The 27,020-nt window shown below is 39.4% G+C and overlaps 1 protein-coding gene across 2 annotated transcripts in view; it reads right to left on the bottom strand.

Annotated features, from left to right (window-relative positions):
• ntrk2a (neurotrophic tyrosine kinase, receptor, type 2a) overlaps positions 1 to 27,020 on the bottom strand; it is a 240,500-nt gene that overhangs the window by 176,221 nt on the left and 37,259 nt on the right. For both annotated transcript variants that reach the window (XM_073070915.1, XM_073070924.1), the window contains exons 4-7: positions 17,344 to 17,412; positions 13,777 to 13,934; positions 2,011 to 2,147; positions 1,007 to 1,142 (exon numbers count right to left, since the gene is read on the bottom strand). In XM_073070915.1, the coding sequence (XP_072927016.1) occupies positions 1,007 to 1,142; positions 2,011 to 2,147; positions 13,777 to 13,934; positions 17,344 to 17,412 (500 nt within the window). The remainder of the gene's footprint in view (positions 1 to 1,006; positions 1,143 to 2,010; positions 2,148 to 13,776; positions 13,935 to 17,343; positions 17,413 to 27,020) is intronic.

The following is a 27,020-nucleotide window of genomic DNA, read 5'->3' as shown; positions in this document are numbered from 1 at the left end:
AAATTTCTCACTAAATATTTGCATCACCCATCTTCAATCAACCTTCAAAATCTCTTTCAAATCCTTATCAACATTTCACCATACCTCCTAACCTCTCCCTTTATGACCCCATATCATGCCTTTACCCACCTTCACCTGAGAATTGTTTGGCAAAACTATTCCTTAAAATGAATACATGATCTAAACACATGTAGTTAAGAGTGTAACATAAGAATGTCTTGAAGAATGACAAAGCTGGCAGGAACAAACTCTACTCAAGGAGCTTCAGGCCTGAGCGAGATTAAGCATTCCATGCCATCATCTTTGCCTTTTGGATTTCACTATATCCCAATCTCCTTCAATCAGCAAAGAACATCACGTGATCAAAGATGAGCAAATCTGCAGCTGCTGGAGATGCAAGCAACACACACAAAAGCCTCATCTATGGAAAAGAGTAAACAGTCAACATTTTGTGTGTGTTGATCACATGTGATCAACCAGTCATCATTATAAGGACACATGTAACATAAAGACTTCAGAATTTATTCTGAGTACTTCCGTAGCTGTGAAGAAGGTATTTACTATTTCAGTCATTTAAGAGACAGAAAAGTCATCTTTGCCTTGTATTGATCATCATCATCATCAGTGTTTGGTAAACACTGTATAAAATTTCTCCATATAGTAATTACTTGAATAATTGCCACAAGAATGAAGATGCTGGAGGGATTCAGCAGGTTAAACCAGCGTTTGTGGAGGAAATGGACAGTCTGTCAACATTTTGGGTCAAGAACCTTCAACTGGAGCAGACTCACCAAGTTCCTCCAACATGTTCTTTGTTGCTCCAGATTCCAGCATCTGCAGTCACTGGTGACTCAAAAATAACTGCAGTCTAGGATTCATCTTGAAACTTAAATCCAGATTTTTAAGTTGCAAGGTATCAAATTTTTAATTACTTTATAGCATGTGATTCTGCATAAAAAGTTAAATGAGTTTAGGATAGGATATGATAGGAGTGGTCTATACTTACAGAAAACAGTCAGATTGACAATAGCCTTGGATTCTCCCACTATATTCTCAGCTATGCACATAAGCTGTTGTCCATTGTCACCACGAGAAATGTTATTCAGCTTTAATGTTACTAACGGTCTGGAAGCTTCTGTAGGCTGAAGAAAATGACAAAATGTTACTCTCCAAATTATGATTAACATATTAACAGGTCACTTTCCACCTGGTGAGCAACGTTCCAACTGCTAACACCTTCCAATGAAGAAGGAAACAGCACAGCATCAACATTTTAGTGGCTTTAAGAGAAATTAGCTGAGTAGCACGCCAAGCCCGTGCCTGGGGACTCGACCCCAGCAAGTGGCTCCACCTATAGGAGAGATGTGGAATATCAATATGTCAATGGAAAATCTCAAATGAAATTCAGACCCAGAACATCCTTGATTTGACTTGCTGCCCATGTTCACTACGTTCTGCCCTCTAAACCTGATTTCCCATTGTGAATTTCCTTGAGAAAGCAGGCCTTGGCTTGATCAGAGACACTATGATCAAACTGAGACATTTAAAACTTAACATACTGTTACTTGTTTAAAAAATATGATTTCAGAGTTAAAAGAATAAAATATTTAAAACAATTAAACCAAAATTAACTGAATTAATTTTTAAAAATATAACTTACCTCCTTTCAGGTGTACTTGTTCCTCTCTATTAAAATGAATGGAGTCACACATCATGCGCTCAGACTAACCTTACGTGAGTTCAGCAGGTAGATTTTTCAATGTAAATGCTGAGCAACCGTGGAAGTCTATGCACCACTGTTAGGCTTTGGTACAGCACTGGCAGCCAGTGGGAGCTCAGGACCTCATATTCATACACACCTGCACAGCAGTCTTGACCTCCACACAATTCGTAGTCATAGAGTTACAGTTTTGGAGGCAGTTCTGCAATGAACGTGCAGTAATTTTGGGCCAAGCTTAAAACACAGAGTCATGTGACCCATACTACATCGCCGACACATCAGGTACATACCTGGAAAGACGAGTAGAGGGAATGTCTTTGCCAGTCCACCGTGGGAGATGGCCTTCCCGTGCCACTGCACTTAACTGCAAATTCACCACCTTCATTCACAGTTACATTAGTAACATTCACAGCAGCTTTAGGCATCTCTGTGAAACAAAAATGGAACAAAACTCAGCAGGACTTAACGAAAACTGTAACGTCTACATAATAGTTTTGATTAGGAAACTAGAACAAAGCACTGAAAGAGACCATTCAGCCTCTTTGAAAGAGATTAGTTCCACTCCCCTGCTAATCCTTCTACATTAAATATTTATCCAATTCCTTGCTACAGTATTTCTGATGAATAAAGATGAAATATGGTACAGGTGACCCTTGCATTATGGCCATTTAGGTTATGGGAATGTCTCCCCGCAGAATTGACAAATCACTACCCAAAGGTTTGAGATGCTGAATAAAATATGCTATCACAAAATTTATATGAATAAAATAACTCAACTTTTTTTTTCCAATTCACATTTCATCACACACACACACACACACACACACACACACATACACACACACACACACATACACACACACACACACACACACACACACACACACACACACACACACACACACACACACACACACACTCCGCCCCCCTCCCCCATCGTTTTTGCATATTGGAAATTAGTGGTAAGGCCTGATTTCTGGGAACATAATCTGCCTAATGTGAAGGACACCTGTATTTGCAGGTTGTCTGAAAAAAGATCTTGAGCAATTTGTTTTTACGTTATTTGCTACTGAACAGATTTTACCTTGAAAAAAAATAACAGTTTGTTTAAATTAATGCAGAATAAAGATTATTTTAGGACATGGACCAGTTTCAGTGATAATACATTGAACCTGTGTCATCCATTTTCAGCTTTGTGATGGTGTCTCCACTCACTGGCTGTGCCTGTGACTAAAGGGAAAAAGCCCCACAGAAGCTGCCTGGAATCCACATTACATTGTCAGAAATAATGAGATTAAAAATATAACATTCACGTGGCACCAGTAGAAGGGGTTAGACCAGTCTTCTGATTGGCTGTTTCATGAGGTAACTGAAACTCTACCAAAAAGTATCATCAACCAGCAGGCAAAGATGCTGATAAAGTATAAACAAATTACTGGCTACTCAAAGATAAGGCAAATCAATGCAGTCATTAATCAATCAACCAACAATTTTCACCCTAATGTATGATATACAGTATATACAGATAGCTTGCAACCACAACAAACCCTAATACACAGTTCTCATGCTTTCATCCTGTAGGGGAATCAAGCATAAGATGGGTGTGAGTGAGATGGCTGGTTCCTCAGAAGCTGCACTCTGCAGATCTAACTGATGCCACCAGCTTTTACTATACTGTGCTACCAAACAAATACACGGATACAGGGTTATAGTAGGAAGAGGCTAGAAATCAGTGGATTGATCAGGGCGAAGCTGCATAAAACAGTGACACTGCAGACACTGGAATCTAAACCAACAAACAATCTGCTGGAGGGACTCAGCAGGTCAAGCAGCATCTGTGATGGAAAAGGAACTGGAAATGCTGCAATGGGACAGGGAGATAGCCAGTGTAAAGAGGAGAGTGGGGAGTGACAACACAGAGCCCAGAGGTGATTGGGGAACTGAGGAAGGATCAGAGGCAGATAAAACCAGGTAGGGGAGAGGGTGAATTAGGAGACGGAGGCAGGAGGCGGATGAGAAAAAAAACAAAAGTTGCAGATGAAGTCAGGTGAGGGAGGGAGGGGTGAAGATGGGACTAGTTGAAAGGGTAATAAACAGGAACACAAAGGTTACCAATATCTGATAAGGAAGGTTAATGGGAACAAGTAGGAGAGGGTGAATGGTAGGTGAAACCAGAACCAAATGGGGAGGGGGAGTGGGGGGAAGGAGAGACAATGTATGAAATATGTGAGTACTTATAGCAGCTTAATGAAAACAAGTTCACTGTGAACTTGGATTTGAGCAACTATAAGAAACTGAAGACAAAAGTACCTCCCCCATTGACGATTTACTGCAGTAGAAAGACAGGTTTATGGGGAGTGAACTACTAGATTATGAAAAACTGGCAGATAATCAAGGAGCCTCAAACTGTGATCTTCTGATTTAACATAAAATTATATCTCAAGCACAAGAATGATGAGTCACACACCACAGAACTTATAGTCACAATATTAATGTGGTTGGTCCAGCAGGATTTCCAGACAATGGAGAGCACTCTATGTTGTTGATGTCTCAGCAATGGAAAATAAGAATTAAGAGAATATTAGGTAAAATGGCAGCAAAAACTCTCATTGGCTGGTATTTGTGTGAGACAATGTATTTGCCACATCAGTTCATACCTGAATGTGGTCCAGGTCTTGCTTCATGCAAGAAGGAATAGCTTCATTTTCTTAAGAAATCGGAATGGAATGGACATTGTGTAATCATCAGTGAACATCCTTACTTCTGACTTAGCTGAAGATGATTGCATTAGGACACAGAGTAAATCCATAGTGAGATCCTGGCACTGAGATGATTGATTTCCAGAACCACACCATCTTCCACCGTGCAAGGTGTAGCACCAAGCTGTTTGTGAATTCTCTCCTTAGTTCTCATTAATCTTAATTTTACTCAAGCTCCTTGATAACACGCTTTGTCAGATATGCTTTGGAAAGATAATGTCTCCTACCTCTCCACAGCAATTAATTTTCAACCGAGCCTGTAAAGAGGTTGGACGCTGAGTGGTCCTTGTGGGCTCTAACTAACTGTCAGTGGGCCGTCTGTCAGTGAGTAAGGAGGTGATTGAAAGTGACAATCACTTTGCTGATAATGAAGCAATGAATGGTCGGCTGATTGATTTTATTTCTTCTCAAAATAATGTACCTGATCATTTTGTACTGTGTAAGACCATCGTCAATCTTGCAATAATTTGTTCAGAGATCTGGTTGTACAGGAGAACATCTTGAGCGACCCCATTACCAACGCAGTATCTAATCACCTCATCTGTTCCTTGATAGTACTTGGGGTGAAACAGTTGTGCAGAAACTTATTTTCCTTAAGGGGAAGCCTCATGAGAAAGTGAACATCATCCACTTGACACTTCTGACAGAAAATTTTGGCATTGGATGTTCCTGTCCAATAAAATCGGGACAAATGCAATCAAATCATGAACAAGAGAAGATCTGCAGATGTTGGAAATCTGAGCAACACACACACGTTGCTGGAGGAACTCAGCAGGCTAGGCAGCATCTATGGGAAAAAGTATAGTCGACGTTTTAGGCCAAAACCCTTCAACAGGAATGTTAACTGTACTTTTTTTCCATAGATACTGCCTGACCTGCTGAGTTCCTTCAGCATTTTGTGTGTGTTGTACAAACACAATCAGTCTTTCCTTAAGCACAGATGTTGAGTAGATTGCTCAAAAGGTCCTCCCCTTCTTCTTAGTTAATTGTTCACCACAGTTCCTGACCAGAAAGTGGAGCTATAATACAATCTGTTGATTATAGTATCACTTAGCTGTCTAAAGCATGTTACTTCTGTTACTTAGTGGCTATGTGGTCCAGAGTTGTAGATTTGCCAGGATGTCACTTAGTTATTCGAGGCAACTGGTGCTGCACTTGCCATGATCATCAATGCTCCACACTGAACCAGCAATGGTAAACTGAGCCAGGTCCTGGGTCAGAACGTGGCAGGACTTGGTGCACTATAACCTGGGCATGGCTGGCGGCTCACAGCCCTTTGAGGACTCCCAGTGGTGGATCTGTTCTGAATCTACCTGACGTTTAGCACGGTGTCAGCCTCTCCCTACTCAGTGAGTGGCCCTCAGCATAAAGCCAGGTCTCTCTGAAGAACTCACTAACATCTGGGAATTTGTGTCAAAACTGAGGCAGTTGTCTCACACCTTGCAGACACCGAAAATGGAATAGAGTCCTTACAGGAATCAGGATAGCTGTGGCCCGCAGTGGCCTTGAAATAAATATTGATCACCAACCTACCCCTTACAATGTAGGCTGTAAAATGATGTCAGAGAATCATACAGCATCAGAATAGGTACAGTATATCAACTAGTAGACAACCCTTCCATAAAAATCCCATTTGCCACCTATAGACTTATATGCCTAAGCTCTTCAAGCGCTCATCTAGACACTTCTTAAATGCTGTCAATGATCCCGTTTCAACCACTCCCACAGGCTGCGCATTCTAGTATTTACCACTCTCTAGGTGAAGAAGGACTTCTTCAGATCACCTCTAAATCTCTTCTCCCTGAAATTAACTTGATATCCTCTAGTTTTATCAATGGGGAAAAGTTTCCTGCATTCTACACTATCTATACCCCTTATAATTAGATGCATCTCAGTCATGTCCCTCGAAACCTGCTCTGCTCCAGGGAGAATAGACTAGCTTCTGCAATCTCTCCTCATAAATGAAATGCTCAATTCAAGTAAAGAAATTATAGTGATATCATATAGTAATGACTGAAACATAGGAGTGAAAGAGCAAGGTGGGACTTGCAGAAAGAGCGATGAAGTCTCATTTTTTGTATGAGTGCCAATATAGTCACGATGTACTGGAAACACAGAGAACCCGACTGGGGCTGAAACAAGGACTGACCTCTGTATCCCACAAAAAGACTTGGCCCTTGTTAAATCTCATAGCCACATCTTAGATCCAAAGACCATGAGAGGAACAGGAGGTGAATGTTCACTCTACCAATCTTTGGGGCAGCTCTCCCAATTCTGATACATGTCAGCAGATTTTAGTGAGACGAATTTTGTAGACTGACCAAGCCATTCTGTGCCTATGTCTGGATAATACCAGGTTGATGTAGGAAAACTGCTATTTGCTTTATTCACCTTCTTCCATGCTTTATTCATGTACTGTTGCATGTGAACTTTATTTTTAATCATCTGGTTGGTTATTTCCTTCACAATGATGAATGGAGACTGCAAGAGTTATCCTGCCTTACATTAATGTTCTTTTAAGGTCAGTGAATCTATTTATTTTCCCATTAATAGGATAGCATTAAATGAAAATGCACTTTTCAAAATTGCACACTGCTGCCATATGGTTGTTAGGTGCAAAGTAACAATCATAAAAAGACATTTAGTCCTTTCTCAGTAAAAGATAAACTTATTCTAGACATTGCCTGGAAAAGTGCTGATGCTTTTTACATCTATCATAATTACTGTAATTAAATATAAAGTTATAATGAAATTTTGTGCATTAACCAGCTTTATCCCCAATTTTCAGCTCTCTGAAAAGCAAAAATAAGATGACATTTTTTCTGGATTTATGGTACTGTCCATTTTTTTTGTCAAGAATGGAATTAGGTAACAATAGTCTTCCTGACTAAAGTCTCTTAAATAATAGTATAATGATAAACAACCAATATAGGAACCATATACTGAATTCATACTATTATTTTGACATCTCTGGTACATAATTTAATTAAATATCTCCAAACTGGAATTACAGCAGAGGGCTTCTCAAATCATCCTCATGTTTAGCAGCATTACTTGCAGAAGAATCATCTGTGTCAATCAAGAACTGAGAGAGACTGAAACCAAAGTAAGTACTAGTGGGGGGTTAGTCTGATTCATTGCTCATTTATCATTAAGCAATTTGAGGGAATTGGATTCGGTTTGACAATAGATGGACAAATCTGAGATTTCTGAAATAATTTCAGGTACCACAGGTCTCTGCCCTTGTGACTGTTGAATTCAAAGTTCCACATATTGGTGCGCGTCCAGGTTGAATGCATGTCATGAGTATCACTCTTGTGAATTCAAAGATGCTTGGTAATTTTAAACTTAGTTCAATGGGTAATAGTCTAGATATTTAATAAGCAGGGGAGTGGAATATTACCACAGGAAGACTGAAGTCCACTGTTGAAGTTACAATTAGATCAGCTATAACTGCATTGAATGGTGAAACAGAATAGAGAGGTATGGTGGCCTGCTTATACTCCTAATTCTTATGTTTGTAGGTATGTAAGTGAATGTAGCTAACAGAAATGTACAACAGGGAATTGTGTGCACTGTGCTGATAATTTTATGACCTGAGAAAATGTTTATACCATTGACGCAAACCTATCCTCAAGCGGGAGATGATAAGCCAAATTCTTATTTAGAAAATAGTGACTGGTCTTCTACTATGGCAAGCACATGTGGTTCTAATACACTTCATCAAGAAGAGATCTACAAATGTGCTTGGAATTAACATGGACGCTGCAACTCAATGACAGTCACAATATGTGTGGTTTCTACAGTGGTGTCAATGTTATTTATGACACAGACACTCAAAGGCTCCATCCACTGAGAGCCAAGAATGCAGGTGAAATCACCAGTCAGACGGGCAGTCAATGCTCACTGGAAGCAACATCTGAAGATCTGTTCGGCTACAACTCTGCACTTGATGTCATCCCACAGTGAGCTACTTGGTTCAACCTTGTTGCTATCGCTGAGTAACAAGAAGTTGAAAAGGCTACAGCCCAATTTATAAAAAATAGACTCACACGTCTTCTACTGCCAAGCTGAGGCCAGACACAGTTTAGAAGAACAGCATCTCCAACCTGACAGCCTGAACAATGATTTCTCTCACTTCCTTCTGCTTCCCTCCCCCACTCCCCGTGCTTTTTTCCTTTTCACACCAGCCCTATCATCTTTCTATTTCCCTCGCATTCTGTCCATCACCACACATTCCTCCCTTTTGGTTGTCTTGTTTACCTTCTTCCCTTTGTTCTACAGTCCACTTCATTTCTTATTATATTCAATCTTCTTCAGGCCTTTGAAACTTCCACCTATCACCTCCCAGCTTCTCACATCTTTTTCACTCCCCCTCCCTCACCCGCCTATCACCTCTCTCTCACCAGGATCCACCCACCACCCACCAGGTATTCCTCCACTCCTTCCCCCCACCTTTTCATACTGACTACCCCCCCCCCCCTTTTTTTGTCCTGGTGAAGCACCTCGACCCAAAACGTTGAGTGCTCGTTTCCTTCTGTCAATGCTGCCTGACCTGCTGAACATTTTTTGTATTCCTCCAGATTTCCAGCATTTGCAGTCTCTCTTTTGTTTCCATAATCTTTTGACTTCATTAAATCCATCAACCTCTTCAACTGGAAGGTGCTATGGACTCTCTGTAGATTTGGCTGTTCAAAGTTGTACGTCTTACATTTACTAGTCCTGATGAAGAGTCTCGGCCCAAGCCATGACTGTTTATTCCCTCCATAGATGCTGCCTAACGTGCTGAGTTCCTTCCGCATTTTGTGTGTGTTGCTCAAGATCTCCAGCATCTGTAAAATCTCGTGTGCACGTTTGATGGCAAGCAAGACTTGATGCTAGCCCAGCAGGTCTACAACAAAGACAATCTCACTCAAAATGAGTATTGAACAAAGCTGCATCATTAACCCAACTTAATTTTTCTCACTGCAATGTTACCTCCAATGCACTTGCTTAGGAAGAGGAGTTAAATTCAGCTTTATCTATGATGACTACACTCCAGAGCCTCAGAAGTTAATCTCAGTATGCAGATGACATTTGCTCCTGAGTTTGAGCCAACATCAACACAGAAAAAGGGGGAATTACACAAGACAAGACCCATTACCACTGTACCTCTGATGTACAATGCTGCCCTCTGATCATAAAGGCTCAATTAAGACCCTGGAAAATGTAACCACTTCCTTAATTTCAGGAGACACCCTCAGAAAAGGCCAACACCAGTGATAAAGTTCACCACTGCCATCAATGTGCCTTCACAGCCTTAAGCCGGCTGAGGATAAGTACCCTGAAGATCAAGACCTCAGACTCATGGTCTACTGGGCAACAGTGGGACTTAACCTCCTATACTCCCTTGTGATGCACCATCAATAACTCTCGGAGACTGGAAGTGAATGATAGGCTTTTTTTAACAGCAAAAGGGAGCACGACATCTCGGAGACTGAGGGAGGAGCAGTGCCCCAATCGCCTTTATACAGGGGTCTGTGGGAGGAGCCACAGGAGCAGTCAGCAGAGGGGCATGTCCAGACAGGTATACACATAGTTTACCACACCTTGAGACCGAGATTACCTACTGCAGTACTTCAAAGTGTTTGATATTTATCACTGAGGTCATCCCCACAGAATATTCCAAATTCACTGGAAGCACAAGTAAATGAACATCAAAACAGATACACTATCCCGAAGTCCGTCATGAAAAGAGATAACCAGGCAATTTAAGGATTGCTTAATGCCTCCTAGAAATATTGCAGCATCCCCATTGATTCTCAGGAACCTCCATCTTATGAGTGATCAAAGTGTTAAGGGAGAATTTGGGCTAATATTGTGAATCTTGCATCCTTGCATCAGGGGAACTCAGAAGCCCTATGTAAACAGCTGACGGAGCAAATTACCTCACCAACTATCCACCCATGTGCCCACTCAGGGTCCTCCTGACCATATATGGAAGAGTGTGAAGACTGGCTTCATCAGTCACCACAGAACCCATAAAGTCAAAGTGAAATAAGTCAATTTCAAACCAAAGAGACTGCCTCAAATGTATCCAGTGCTCCATTCTCAATAGACTAATTTTATCATTTTATACAGCAATATTTTATAACTCTGATAAACAGTTGGTGTTTGCTAAAATGTCCTGCTGGCTATATCAGAAATATTTCCTTCTGTAAAATTTATTTTTATTTAATTTTTTTAATATTTAATATTTTTAGTGAATGGGAAGAAAATAATTCAATCTAAATGGGAAAATGCTTACAAGGAGAATGTGAATGTTGCATGGCTAAACTGCAAGATTTCTCCCCCATTCACCTGGTAAACAAGATCTCAACAAGGCATCTCACAATCATGATATGGATGGCAGACAGAAGTAACTTTTTACAATAATTTAACTTAATTTTATTTGTTGAAGGTTAGCTTGAATTCTGTTTCTGATTTGTTCATGTTGAATTTTCATGAGGAAGTCAATATCAGTTCTTAGAGCACGTGATTTCTTCTTGGAAGTGGCAGAAAAATAGCCAATTACTTCTGCTGATGGGGTTCAGAAAATGTGGTAACCACTAGCACTTGGGCTTTCTGACTTCAACACAAGGATAATATCCAGTGATCATACAGAGCTCCACCAGGGAGTCTGGATCTCCCTCCCATCCTTACTGATGCTCCTTAAATCTTTCTTCTTCCTTAAAAACATTTTCCACACGATAAGAAATTAGGGCTTGTTGCAGATTATTCTAGGGCGGGGCATCAGAGGTGATAACTATGTTGCTATTCTGTATTGTGTCAGGGGAGCTACATAAACATGAGGGCAATGGAGAGTGCTGCATTACAGAGCCATCTATATATACCCCTTCATGCCAAGACAGCAAGCATTATTATATGGCTACTTCAGGAGGTATTGAGATAATATGGCAAACCATTGACTGCTTTTTTTCTTCAAATACATGCTAATAATGAAATTAAAAGAATCTGGATGAAGTTAGTGGATCAGTAAAAGTTTAGTTTACCTTATAGTGATTATTATAAGTTCCTACTGTGGCACAAATCCAGACACAAAGCTGTCAGTACATATAGAACCAGTAGCAGTAATGCATTTCATTGAATATGGAATACAATGAGTAATAATTCCTTGAGAGAAGGAATTAATTAAAACAACCTGTAACAATCTGGGATTTACTACAAATTCATGTCATCTAGTTTCATGCATGTTTTCACTGAGTTAATTTTTCAGGGATCAGCTGTGAAAATAGAGCTATTGCTCATATTGACCATGATAAAACAATAGTGTGGTAAGTGGTTTATTTCTGTCTTTGCAATTGTCTGTAGAGAAATGCGTGAGCATCAGATGCGTGTTAGCTCTGGTGCTATGATACCTGTTTAAAGGACAGCAGGCAAGAAGCCAGGACTTAAGTTCTCTGCACTCTAAACTAAATACAAGTCCACTGGTCCATTTTTAATGTGCAATTGATCGTACTGTAAATAATTCATTCCAGAGCATCTGGCATCTATCACTAGGCACACCATTATTAAACTCCCAAACTAATAGAAACCTCTACATTTATTTACTAACCATACTTTGATTAAGTTCAAATCACGAAAGGCAGCAAACATTTGTAGCTAATGGGTAACTTTACATCGACCTACTGTCAGGTTCAGGGTCTCAGAAAACAAAGTTCTGATATTAAATGCCCCATCAGAAGGGCAGCAGGTGCTGGGGGAGCAGAGCAGATAAAACAATGGGTGTCACCAAAACCACTTCTTTCCTGTCCAGGTTTATATATTTGCCTTTTTACCCAGATGAAGGAATGCTGCAGTTTCCAGACCTAAACACTGACCAAACAAACGCTGGTGAAACTGTTGGAGTGTACAGTTACAGATTCATAGAGTCAGAGAAAAGTACAGGGCAGAAGGAGGCCTTTCAGCCCTTCTAATCCATGCTAAACCATTTAAACTGCCTAGTCTGATCTACCTGCATCTGCACCATGGCCCTCCATACCCCTGCCATCCATAAACCTATCAAAACTTCTCTTAAACGTTGTAATGGAGCTCACATTCACCATTTGCACTGGCAGCTCATTCCACACTCTCTCCACCCTGTGAGTGAAGGAATTTCCCCTCATGTTCCCCTTAAACTTTTCACCTTTCACCCTTAACCCATGATTTCTAGTTATAGCCCACCCAACCTCAATGGAAAAAGCTTGCTTGCATTTTCCCTATCTATACCCCTCATAATTATGTATACTTCTATCAAATCTCCTAAATTCCAAGGAATAAAGTCCTAAACTATTGAATCTTTCCTTATAACTCAGGTGCTCTAGTCCCAGCAACATCCTTGTGAATTTTCTCTGCACTCTTTCAACCTTATTTACATTTTTCATGTAGGTAGGTGACCAAAACTACACACAATACTCCAAATGAGGCCTCACCAATGTCTTAAAGAAATTCAATGTAACATCCCTTCTTCTGTGCTCAATTCTTTGATTTATGAAGGCCAATGTGCCAAAAGCTTTCTTTACGACCCTGTAATACTGAGCTGCCAGTCCTACCCCCGCCACAACCAAGTCTCAGTAATAGCTACAGTATCATAATTCCATGTGTTGATCTATAACCTGAGCCCATCTGCCTTTCCTACATTACTTCTTCATTGACATTTATGCAGCCCAGAACATTAGTTGCATGCTCAGCCTTTTGATTCCTGACTTTGTCTGAGGTCCTAACATCTGTCTCCACAACCTTTCCACTAACTGTTCAAACTTTGTTTCCCACCCCCCCCCCCCGCAACTCTTGTTTAAACTAGTTATTGGATGTTTTGGGGGATGGAGGGAGTGGGGAGTCTGTGACATTTTAGTGAAGAACCATCACTAAGTTGATCTGTTTCTGAGAACATAAGGTCCTGAACCCAAGAACAAAGAATTCTCCATCTCATAGCATTTGAGTACTGCGAGTAAACAAATGCAAATTTTTGATGTGGCACTTAAATAAATGATATAAAGCATAATTATTAGTCATCAGTCAATAATGATGTAGTACTGGAGGCCATTGCAAATAATTAACGGGGCTGCAGAATCTTTAGGAGATGCTAAAAACTCTAATGATTCTCGAGATATTTCAGATTTATAGTCTATACATAAAACTCTTTATTAATCTTCCCACTCCTTGGATCTACTTTGTTCTATTTTCTTCCCTTCTTTTTCAGCTTTTATCAGGAGTTACGCATGTAAAGGGAAAACCAATATAAAATGGTTAGACAGATTAATGAGAAAGTGCCAGTACCACAGTCTGGGATCTTCATTTGTGTCAGTGTTATCCTCAAATCATTCTCCTCCCGACACGTCAGATTTTGACCATCTAACGTGGCCAGGTTCTTCTGTTGCCATATCTGGATCCACGCAATCCCACAGGAGCACAGGAATGGGTTGTCAGTTAAGATTCTACAGGAGGAAAAAAAATTGACACCTACTTCAGGATCACTCACCAGTGTAAGAAGTAATAATGTAATTAATCTAGCATCAGATATTCTACATTGGCATCATAGAAATTTATGCCATAAAGAAGGCCATGCAGTAAATCATATCCAATTCAGATAAAAATTGACTTGAATCCCACTTCTAATTTCTTGGCTCATAACCTTCTGGGTTAGGGCTCTTCAAGTATTCATCCAGATACTTTTAGATGTGTTAGGGATTTTGCTTTCAGGCAATGAGTTCAAAGCATCCACCACCGAGAGAAATATCTTTGTTATAACTCCACTCTAGTCTGTCTATCAATTAAATTATCCTATTTACTACAGAGGATAATGGTTTATCCTGTCAAAATTCAATGATTTGTAAGGCATAACCTTTTTCATATGTATTAGGGTTGCTCATCAATAGGTGCCTTGAAGTCCGTGGTACACATAAGCGTTTTGGACAAAGATAATGACTAGAATAGTTGAGAAATTTGTTGAAGATAGCAAAATTAACAATGAGGAAGTAACTTCTGGGATGGAGAAAGGTAGCAATGGACTGGGTAATTGGACACAACAATAGTGAGTTAAATTTGGTTTTGTAAAATCTGAGACAATGGATTTGGGGAGTTAAACAAGAAAATTCATCTTTAGTGGCTGAGGCAGGAAATAGAAAAACAGGGTGGTTGTGCTGGAACTGTATAGAACGCTTGTTAAGTCACAGTCAGGGTATTATGTAAAGCTTTGATTACCACACTAGAAGAATAATTCCATATCACTAGAGAGCAAAGAGGAGATTTTGATGAATGTTACCAGGAGGGTTGGAGAATTATTATTGCTACATAAGGCTGTCCAGGTTGGGTTGTTTCCTTTGGATAAAAGGTAGAAGAGGGAATATAAATTGAAGAATATGAATTTGGAGGAGGCATAGAGAGAATAAAGATATATTATGCTGTGTTCAGCTTTTGTTCTGGCTCATTTGGCTATTGGCCAGTTCCCCCACATGCCCTCAGGAGACAAAAGAAAGCTAGCAAATACATAAATACATTTAAAATATAAAAATATAGAATCTTACAATCCACTTTTAAGACTTAACTTTAATTTCCACTGAGACCAGCCCAATCAATCCTATTCCGAATCCTAGTGGTAATTGGTTTTTCTTGGATCAGAGTGGAATGCTGGCTCACAGGAGGTGTCTGCCATATCCTGTTACACAAGTGATTGATGAGGGAGCTGAGAAACCAGAATAGTCAGGCAATGGAGATCCCAATGCAAGGAAACCCAAGGTTTCTTAATGACGCAGGAATACGATTTCCATGGACCTCAGATTAAAATTATACAGCCCCCAGGGATATCATCAGATCTTGCTCTGACATATAGGAAGTCTGACTGTCTTTAGGATAATTGCAACCATTTTTAAAGCCCAAACTTGATTTTCATCAAACATTAAGGTCAAAAGTTGGCCCTGAAAGTTACAAAAAAAATTCAACATTAAGGTAGTAACTCTACTCTTCAATTTGACCTTAAAGTGATCCTGCAACCCTTTGTTACTACTTAAATCCCTTAAGGTTGGGTCACCAACATATTCACATCATTTTATTAAAAACAAATGCTGATTCATCTTGGTGTCTATTTCATTACATGTAATATTTGGTGTATTTGAAAAATGGATTGAGTGTAAAAATGTTCAGTTGATTAGCTTTTAAATTCCATATAGAGAAAAATCAGATTTTTATTAGATTATGGGCAGGCATTATAAAGGGTTTGAATTGGCCAACAGCCAATGTGAAACCCACAATGGATGTCCAGCTGCACTCAGTCTTGGGATTCTTCACAGTTTAGCACAAAAACTTCTGCTGGAACATCAAATGGTTCCGTTTATTATCAGAGACCTTTGTCATATCAGATAGAATCAGCAAAACTAAAACTATGGATGCTACTTTTTGATTAGAAAAACACATAGTAAAAATTCATAATCTAATGTCACTAATGGACTCTACTGCAGCTACGTTAGCCTAGCAGAGGCTATTTGGATGCATGTCTCTTCTTAGTATTTAAACTAAATGAGTAAAGGCTACATATCACATAAGCCTCGACACAACATGGAGTGATTAAATTCTACAGTCTGATCAGAATGGAGTTAAGGAAGAAGAAAGATTGGAGGAATTTGAAGAATGAATGAAATGGTGTATTTAACTGTATAGCTTTTATGAATCAACCAAAAGTTATATAGGGTAGAGAATGGTCTTCGGAGAAATAAATATTAGAAGGAAAAACTGTCACTAAAGTAACCAGCCAAACCATAGTGCTAGCAACAGCAGTTAAATTTCTAGCCACATTCATTTAAATTACACCTGTGCATCTTCAAAAATTTAAAAGTGCTAAATAGGATCTGTAACTAAATATTTGCTAGAGTTCTATTTCAGCTAATGATGTAAAAATTATTTTAAATTAAAATTAAAATTATTTCAGCAACAAAATGACTAAAGTGTTTGAAAAATAAATTTAATCCAATGCATTATCCTTTATTTAAATTTATAATAAATAAATGCTCTGATATCAAATTAAAAAGCTTCTTCAAGTCTGTTTAAATGTAATTTAAATCAATTTAGTTAAGCAAAACAGAAACATAACAGCTCATCCAGATAAAGCTAATGTCACATCATCCATTAATATTTTCCAACCATATCAGATATTCCAATGGTGATTCATTTCCTAAAGCTGACTATTTTAAATATATATTCTTCCATATTAAAACTAGCAACTACATATTTTGGTTTGACCACTATGACAATATACAAGACAAATTACATAGTTAGAAAATAATTGTATCAAACTTAGAAAGGAATTTGAGAATATGTAACAAGGATTAAAATTGGAAGTATCGCATTGCTGGCCAGTTTGATTTGAAATTGCCTGTGGACCCAAGGTAAAGGAATAATACAAAAGGTTAGTAATAGGGAAACTAGGAATAGTCAAGTACTTAACCCAAGAATCATTCCTTTTTTTGTTGAAACTTGAGCAGAGAAATTCAGACCTTCAATGCTGACATTTCCAATTAAAATACAAAAACTACACCATAATATAACATATAAAATAGTTACAATACAATGCTTAGATCAATGCAAAAGGCCAAAAATTAAAATGCTACAGAAACACTTCATAATTTGGAAAAATTGCTTCTATTCATTGTTTGAACTGAAGCACCAAATTTATTAAAATACTGGATAAAGTAGCATCAATTCAATTTTCCAATGTAATATCATAATGCATATTTTCTAGGGTTTTGCCACCAATATGATGATACGGTCAATTCAAAGTGTTAGGAGTCCAGATAAAGTTTTCGTGTTTAGAAGCTCTCACTTTTTTCTAAATATTTATGCAACACTACTTACAAATGAGTTAATTCCAGATAACGAAAGGGTTTCCATGACAAACTTGAAAATCTGTTGTTGGCAAGGTTGCTGAAATAAAAAAAATGAGTTAATTGTAATGGATACATGCATTGGAAACAGTAAGGCAGAAGTTACTATTGCTGATAACAGGTAGAATGAAGAGAATTGAGCAGAACTGAATATGCCTGGACCCTTTCGATTTTGTGTTTTATGTTCTGTGCTTTTTGCTCTTTTTTTTCTTCTTTACCACTTGTGCAATTTGGCTTTTATTTGCAAATGGGAGGGGGTTGATGGTTTTCTTTGAATGGGTTCCAGGATTTTCTTTGTTTCATGGCTGTCTGTGGAAAGACAATTCTCAGAATTGTATATTACATACATACTTCGATAATAAATATACTTTGAATCTTTGTATATCACACCAATATTTGATGTGTTTATGATATTTATCTGATCGCTGTTTAATATATTCTGTGATCGGGCATTTCTGAGGAGGCTTCAGCTCTGCAAGAAAGCTAACTATTTTCTAGTTTCATTGGTGTGGAAAGATGAATAGTGTGAGATGAATTAGGTGCAAGGAAGCCTATGTACAGAATGCACACAGAGATATCATTTTGGACTAAGTAGCCTGTCCTTCAAAATCCAAAATGTAAAATTATTTTAAACTTTTAAGTTTTGTTAAATAATGGACAGAAGAAAGTTCAAATTAAATTCAGTAATATAATGCCAATTAAGTTTCCAAGCTAATAGAAATTGTAGAAAAGGAATTAAACACAATATATCTTGTGTGGGTATTACTAAGTACATTGTACCAGTAAGTTAATACATGATTTCAATTGTGAGAAGTGAAGAGCGGAACATTTGAGTGGTTTTATTAGCAATTTAAGTTGAAATTGTATGTGATAAAGTCTTGGAATTGGACATGATATTAGAATGATATTTTCAAAGTAATCCTATGAGCAAGATGTTATATAAAGTTGAATGCCCTTGAATTTAGTCATTGGTAACATTCAGATTTTGGACTCTAAGGTCAAAAATGGGCAAAATTGAATTAACTTGGAATAATGGGAGAGCACTTGATTGAAGTACTAATTGATTGATCCTAGGAAGTGTTGATAGGGTGGAGAGGGCTGTCTCTCACTTGTAGGAGAAATTAGAATCTGTGATCACAGTCAAAAAGTAAGGGTCCAACCATTTAAGCAAGAGATGAAGCAAACTCTTTTCTGTCTATTGATTGTGAGCCATGAGAGCTCTCTGCCTCAAAGGTGATGTGAAAGTCTTTGAATATTTTGAAGACTGAAGAAGACCACGGAAGTTTAACATAAGTAGAAGGAATACATGTTTGAGATTCCTATCAGATGATTCAATTATCAAGGATGAAGTCTCAAAGTACTTGGAAGTACATGATAAAATAGACCATGGTCAACATGGTTTTGTTAATGTATAGATTTGCTTCTTTTAAGAGCAATGACTCCCTCACCCTTAGCACTACATATCAAACTGTGTCCTACATATGCGCTGTTATCTACGCATGCGCACTGTTTTCTCTTTTTCTCTTTCACTGCAATATGAATACACCAGTTAAAGCCATCACCTGCCTGCATGTTTTTATTTAATTGATATGTAGTTGTCAACAAATTGGCAACAAGAACGAACCTGAATGTCAGAAAGTATCACAATATTTATACTGACATTTATGGGACAAAACAGCACAAGTTAAACAGCACATGAATGTCTTCAAGGACACTAACAAAGGAACCCACGAGTAAAGACACACTGAATTTAAAGTGAAAATAACATGGTGATGGCTTCAGTCAGAAAAGTTGACAAATTTGATAATGCTAATGAAGCTGAGTCATAGATCGAGAGGGTTGAGCTATTGTAATGCAAACAATGTGGATGAGTAGAAGAAAGCTCCTAGACTTCTTTGGGTACACTTCAATGGGCCCAAGAATGTAGAGTCTTGTGCAACCTACTAACCCCTGAAGAGCCAGCAAGCAAGATATTCAACAAAATTATTACAATTTTACAAAATCGCTTGAGCCATAAATTGCTGGTAATAGCTGAGAGATTTAGATTTTACAAAAGGAACCAGTCAAAAGAAGAAAGCATTTCTGAGTACATTGCGGAACGGCTCAAACTTTCCTAGTACTGGGACTTTAGAAATGGGCTTTCTGATGCATTAAGGGACAGGCTTGTATGTGGCATGCATAGTCAAAGCACTCAAAAGAGGCTACTGTCTGAAAGAGAACTAACCTCAGAATGGGCATTGACCATTGCAATATCATTAGAGATTGCAGCAAGGGCTGCAGCAGAACTACAGAAGAGGAGGTTAGAGTGTGAAATGCACAGTGTCTCTGAATGGTGCAAAAAGCTAAAGATGTTATCAATGTGGCAAATCGTCCCATGATGCAAATGACTGTTGGTTCAAAGAAAAAGTCTGCAGAAAGTGTCACAGATAAGGTCACATAGAGAGAGTGTGCAAGGCAGACAAAAAGCACAACTGAGTGAAAAACTAAGCAAATGCATAAAATTATTGAATGTAAAATAGAATCAGACAACATAGAATCTGACAAAGGTGAACTGTCACACCTAGAACTGAGTATAATTGAAGCAGATCACAAAATCATCTGGATCACAATAGATGTGTCTGGTGTAAAACTGAAAATGGAGCTGGATACAGGGTCAACTTTGTCCATAATTCCAGAGGCTGATGTCAACAGACCGTTTTCAAAGATACTATTAGAGAAGACCTCAATGATGCTAAAGACTTACACAGGTGAAAAAGTGTCTCCCAAAGGCAAACTGAAAGTAAATGTGACGTATGGAGGCCAGACACAACAGTTAGAGCTTTATGTATTGAAAACTGGAGGGCCAGCACTTTTCGGACATGAATGGTTGCGAAAAATCCAATTAGACTGGCACTCAATCAAAGCTCTCGGTGTGACATCAACAGACAATGGCAGCTCAAATGGCAGCACTAACCAGAGACTGGCACAATTGCTTAATGCTAATGAGAAGATGTCTGAGAAGGGTGATCACAAACAAGAGAAAATCTACAGCTGCTGGAAATCCAAGCAACACACATAAAATGCTGGAGGAACTCAACAGACCAGGCAGCATCTATGGAGAAGAGTTTTGGGCCCAGAACCTTCATCAGGACTGGAGAAAAATTGATCAGGAGTCAGAGTATGAAGGTGGGCAGGGGGAAGAATATAAGAAATAGGAGCAGGAGTAGGCCATCTGGCCCATCAAGCCTGCTCTGCCATTCAGTAAGATCATCACTGATCTGGCCATGAACTCATCTCCGCCTACCTGCCTTTTCCCCATAACCCTTAATTCCCCTCCTATGCAAAAACCTATCCAACCTTGTGTTAAATATATTTACTGAGGTAGTTTCCATTGCTTCACTGGGCAGAGAATTCCACAGATTCACCGCCCTCTGGGAAAAGCACTTCCTCCTCATCTCCATCCTAAATCTACTCCCCCGAATCTGGAGGCTATGTCCCCTAGTTGTAGTCTCACTTACTAGTGGAAACAACTTTCCTGACTATCTTATCCCTTTTATAATTCTATATGTTTCTATAAGATCTCTCATTCGTCTGAATTCCAGTGAAAATTCCAGGGAGAGGTGGAAGAAATACAAGGTGATAGGTGAAACAGGGAGTGGGGGGTAAGGGGTGAAATAAAGAGCTGGGAAGTTGATTGGTGAAAGAGATACAGGGCTGGAGAAGGGGGAATCTAATAGGAGAGGACAGAAAACTATGGAGGAAAGAAAAGGGAGAGGTGGTGATGGGCAGGTAAAGAGATAAGGTGAGAGAGAGAAATGAGAAATGGGAAAGGGAAATGGTGAAGGAGAGATGAGTGTTGGCATTACCAGAAGTTCAAAAAATGGATGTTCATGCCATCAGGTTGGAGGCTACCTAGATGGAATATAAGCTGTTGCTCCTCCAACCTGAGAGTGGCCTCATCGTGACAGCAGAGGAGGCCATGGACTGGCATATTGGAATGGAAATAGGAAGTGGAATTAAAATGGGTGGCCAATAGGAGATCTCGCTTTTTCTGGCGGATGAAACGTAGGTGCTCAGCAGTCTCCCAATCTACGTCGGGTCTCACCCATATACAGGAGGCCACACTATATCGTAGAAAGAATGTGCTGAAACTGGAGACGGTTTAAAAGAGGTTCACAAAACTGAACCCAGGATTGAATCGCTTGTCATATAAAGAGTGTGTGATGGCTCTGGGCCTGTATTCACTATAATTCAGAAGAATGAAGGCTGACCTCATTAAAACCTTTTGAATGGTGAAAGGCCTTGATAAAGTGGATGTGGAGAGGATGTTTCCTACCACAGTCAGCTGAGGAAGCCTAGTCTTTACGTAGATTTAAGGCAAAGGTTGAAAGATGATTGATCGGTCAGGATATGAAGGGACATGGGAGGAAGACAAGAGATGCGGGCTGTGAGGAAAATTGAATCAGTTGTGATGAAATGACCTAATTCTGCTCCTATATCTTATGCTCTTTGAGCCATACAGTTATTAAATGCCATCCGACTACTAAATGGACATTGAACCCATGAACACGACCTCATTTTTACTGTTTCTGTTTAACTTAACTATTTAATACACATATGTATTCTTACTATAACTTGTCTATTTATTTATTTTCCTATATTATCATGATTTGCATTGTATGTTGCCACTAAGTTAACAAATTTCACAACATATGTCGATGATATTAAACCTGATTCTGATTCTTAATGGTGGAAAGACTTAAATAGCCATTAGGGCTAGCCTTAGTATGTGTGCTTGTGTGACATTGCCATTTCTATATTTTGCCGGGGTTACCTGAGAAAGTGGTGAGCCTTGACTTTAGCTTGCTGTTTTTACAGGGGGATCACCCAAATCCCCTCAAGGCAGAGTTTTCTAAGTAAACTGTAACGATGAAGGCCAATGCAGATGTGCCAGGCAGAGCAGACTGTGCCCAGTGGACTGCATGCCCACCTATCATAGCTCCTTTATCTGCTTCTGAAGATAGTGATGGGTACACAGGGGCTTCTCTTCTCAGTGGGAGCTTAGACAGAATTTGTCTGGCTAATTTGGACTATTACATTTACGTACCTGCTTAAGTGTAATGGCCCAAATTACTCAGACAAATTCTGGGAGATCAGTATGGAACAGATGGTGGGACCACCCAACACCAACACCCCAACAGAGCTGTCAGAACGTCTGGGACATCTGCACCCAAACTAACATGCACAAAATGCCACAGGAGCTCAGCAGATCAAACAGCATCTATGGAAAGGAGAAAAAATGAGTCTCAGTTTCAGGCCAAGACCCTTCATCCGTTCTAGAAAGGAAGGGGAGAAAGCAGAATAAGAAGACAGGAAGGAGTACAAGCTCGAAGGTAGATACAGTAAGTGAAGTCATATGAGGGTTGAACTGAGAAGAAGGAAATTCTGGGTGGAAAGGTAAAGGGCTGAAGTACAAGGAATCCGATAGGAGCAAAAACTGGGCTGTGGGAGAAAGGGAAGGAGGAGGATGTAGTGTGTTTAATATTTCAGCAATATTTGAATAATATTGTAAATATGTAGCTTGATTAAGCATTCTTTGGTGTTTACATAATTCATTATGGGTTATACGTAAGAAGTACGTGAATGGCATATGTCATTACACCACCACATCATATGTGACTGCCTCACTAAAAAAAAGGAAAACAGAAACAAAGTAGACCCAACTTCTGTATTTCTCTTTCGATTAGTTTCTGGAGTTACAGAACATAACAGAGAGAGCTAATGGACAGATAAGGAGAAAAGAAGAGGTGAGAGGGGAATCAGAATGGGGAATGGAAGAAGAAATTACCGGAAGGTAGAGAAATTGATGTCCAAGCCAACAGGTTGGAAGCTACCCAGACAGAATATGAGGTGTTGTTCCTCCGACCTGGGAGTGGCAGTAGGAGAGGCCGTGGACCAACATGTTGGAATGGGAATGGGAATGGGAATTAAAGTAGGTGGCCAGCAGGTGATCCAGCTTGTTGTGGATCTCAAACTTGCTGTTCCGTGGAATTTCGATAACCAAGCTCTGCCTCAAAACTCCTCACTGTGTCATAGTTAACTCACATTTTTAACTGTCCGGAATGTCTCTAGATGTCAAGGATAATCAAATACATTGCTTAACTCCTAGCTGACAGTATATGATATGATTTGTGTCCAGTCTTGGGTACTGGATGGCTTTTAAATGCTTTGCAATCCTGAATTCCCGCAAAACTGACAAGTATTTAGCAACAAACATAGGTGGGTGACTACTGCCAGGAAAGTCTGGGCAAGAATTGATGTTTCCTCAGAAATGCCTGAACACAGAATTGTTTAGTTTCAGTAATACTGACGTAAATGTTGATACTTTGAAAAGTTTTTTTTCTATTGGAGGAACAGGCTACTGAATTCCTAAATGCTGGCTCTGTACATATTTTGTATGAAGGTTTCCTTGCACCTAATTCATCTCACTCTATTCATCTTTCCAGACAGTTGAAACCAGAAAAAAAAAGTTAGTTTCCTGGAAAGGAGAACAGCATCTCAGTCTCTGTAAACTGAGGAGCAAATGCATCTAATTAGCTACTTAAGCAGATATTACACAGAGTACTGTCTGTGACACATAATTTATTACACTGACGGGAACTTTAGATGCATGAAGCCAAGTTACCTACATGCATATGTATTAGATTGGTGTCTTCCCCTGCCCACCTACATTCACAACAGGCCAATACTTGAATTATCATTATCTGCGCAGAAATCCCCAAAAAAAAGCAATTTTAGTAAAAATGACAAGAGATTAGAATTTCTTTTTCTTTACTTTACTTTAATTTATTGTCAACAAACAATTGATACTAGAGCGTACAATCATCACAGCGATATTTGATTCTGCACTTCATGCTCCCTGAAGTACAAATCGAAGTAAATATAACAAAAATTTAAATTATAAATCATAATTAGAAAATAGAAAAGGGAAAGTAAGGTAGTGCAAGCCAGGTCCAGATATTTGGAAGGTACGGCCCAGATCCGGGTCAGGATCCGTTCAGCAGTCTTATCACAGTTAGAAAGAAGCTTTTCCCAAATCTGGCTGTACAAATCTTCAAGCTCCTGAACCTTCTCCCGGAGGGAAGAGGGACGAAAAGTGTGTTGGCTGGGTGGGTTGTGTCCTTGATTATTCTGGCAGCAGTGCTCCGACAGCGTGCGGTGTAAAGTGAGTCCAAGGATAGAAGACTGGTTTGTGTGATGTGCTGGGCTGTGTTCACGATCTTCTGCAGCTTCTTCCTGTCTTGGACAGGACAACTTCCATACCAGGTTGTGATGCACCCTAGAAGAATGCTTTCTATGGTGCACCTATAAAAATTAGTTTTTTTAGGGGACAGGCCAAATTTCTTCAGCTTTCTCAGGAAGTAAAGGCACTGGTGGGCCTTCTTGGCAGTGGACTCTGCTTGGTTAAACCAAGTCAGGTCATTTGTGATATTCACCCCGAGAAACTTAAAGCTTTTGACCTGTTCCACCTGCGCACCACCGATGTAGATGGGGTCGTGCGGTCCGCTACTCCTTCTTAAGTCAACAACCAATTCCTTCGTCTTGCTGACGTTGAGGGATAGGTTATTGTCTTCACACCATGCCACCACATTCTTAATTTCCTCTCTGTACTCAGAGTCATCATTACCCAAGATACGGCCTACAATTGTGGTGTCATCAGCAAACTTATATATTGAGTTCGACGGAAACTTGCCTACACAATCATGGGTGTACAGTGAGTACAGCAGGGGGCTGAGTACACAGCCTTGTGGGGCACCGGTGCTCAGAGTGATTGTAGAGGAGAGCTTGTCCCCTATTTTTACAGCCTGGGTCCTGTCTGTGAGGAAGTTGAAGATCCAGCTGCAGATCTGAGTGCTAAGACCCAGGTTCCGGAGCTTAGGAATCAGTTTATTTGGAATGATGGTAATTAAAGGCAGAGCTGTAGTCGATGAAGTTTCTGATCTCCCCTTGAGGTTGAGAGCAATCTTACTGTAATAGCTGACATAGAAATAATTTTTCCTTTCTCTCTATCCCTCTATACTGCGGGCTAAACCCCACATTTATTCATTTTGTGGAGGACAGTACACTAATGATTAAATGAGGCACAACTTCCAGTGAGTGAGTTCCCCAACCTCAGTTCCGCTCTCACTGGTGCACTCATTGAACCTGCTGGTGACTGAATGGGTCACCATCCCTGGCTTAGAGCTCACTAGCCATAAGAACTACAAACATAGCCTCCTCTTTGATCTCAGACTAAGTTTTACACTCCCCCACCCCACTGGGCCCAAGTGAACAGGACCTCAGCTCTCTTTCCCTTCCCCTGATATGGGAACTCATGCCTTTAAGTAATTACTGAAATTGACTTCGACTACCTAAAAGGTATTCCAAAATTATTGCTTTTAACATTTCGAATCCCAAGAAACCGAATTATGAAACCACCAGAGCCAGTGAAGGAAATACCACCACGTGCATCGAGTAATTCTGTCAAGATGTGACCCATCTTGAACCTTTCATGTCACACAGTAATAATCTGAATTAAATTTTAGGTGGTCAAAGATGATTTCAGTAATTAAAATAGGATTTTAAAAATTTCAATGGAAGCACACTGTGGGCTCTGTTGTAAGTTCAATATTAAAACTTTAAAAACCTTCTGGTGCCTGCTGTCTGTTCACACACACGATATTGTTTTGTTTGTGAGCAAGTAATCTTTTTGAGGGATATTTCAACTGCTCCTGACTCAATAGTTTTTGATTATTTGGAACCTATTAAATCTCTATGGGCAATGAAAACCACTATGTGTCGAAGCTCTTTCTGTCTCTGAAAAATAACGATATAAAAGTATGTAATAAGAATGAATGCACACAGCCTGTTTCTCAGGGTTTGGAAGTCAAGAACTAGAGGGCATATGTTTAAGGTGAGGGGGAGATGAGAATGGTCACTATATGGAATCAGCTGCCACAGGAAGTGGTTGAGGCAGACAAAACAACAACATTTACAAGGTACTTGGACAGGTATATGGTTAGGAAAGAGTTAAAGGGATATAAGCTAAATATGGGCAAATAGGACTGGCACAGACAAGAATCTTGGTCAGCATGAGTCTAAAATATTGGATGGGGTAAGCATTATTAAAGAAGTCTTTGTAAGAGGATTATCATTTGGAAAATTGATAGAACACCAAAACCAGTTGAAATATATCCCAAGCAGCAAGAGGAGAAATTGCTAGCTCTCCAACCACAATATTACAGTCCTTTCTGGCTACATAATGATGCCACAGAATTTAAGATTGAGAACTGTTGCTTTAAAAAGTAGAAAGGGACTATGCTGTATAATTAAAAGCCAAATGGTTTAACTTCAGTGGTGAGTAAATAACTGTAATATATACTAAGGAGCAATATAAACCTCTGTTTATAAAGGCACAGGGTAACCAGAGACAACCTGCATAGATTTGCTAAAGGAGTACCATGTCTGACAGACTTAATTGATTTATTTGAGCAGCTGACAAGGATTTTTAATGAGGGCAGATTATTGGATATATTCTGCGTAGAATTGACTTGAAACATTAATTTGCATAGATGCTGCCGGATCTGTTGAATATTTTGAGCATTCTCTCTGAGGTTATGCTGCAACTAT

Source organism: Hemitrygon akajei, chromosome 2, assembly GCF_048418815.1.
Source record: "Hemitrygon akajei chromosome 2, sHemAka1.3, whole genome shotgun sequence".
NCBI classification, from domain to species: domain Eukaryota; kingdom Metazoa; phylum Chordata; class Chondrichthyes; order Myliobatiformes; family Dasyatidae; genus Hemitrygon; species Hemitrygon akajei.
Note: the sequence above shows the minus strand (reverse complement) of the source record. Positions and strands in the feature narration are given on the sequence as shown.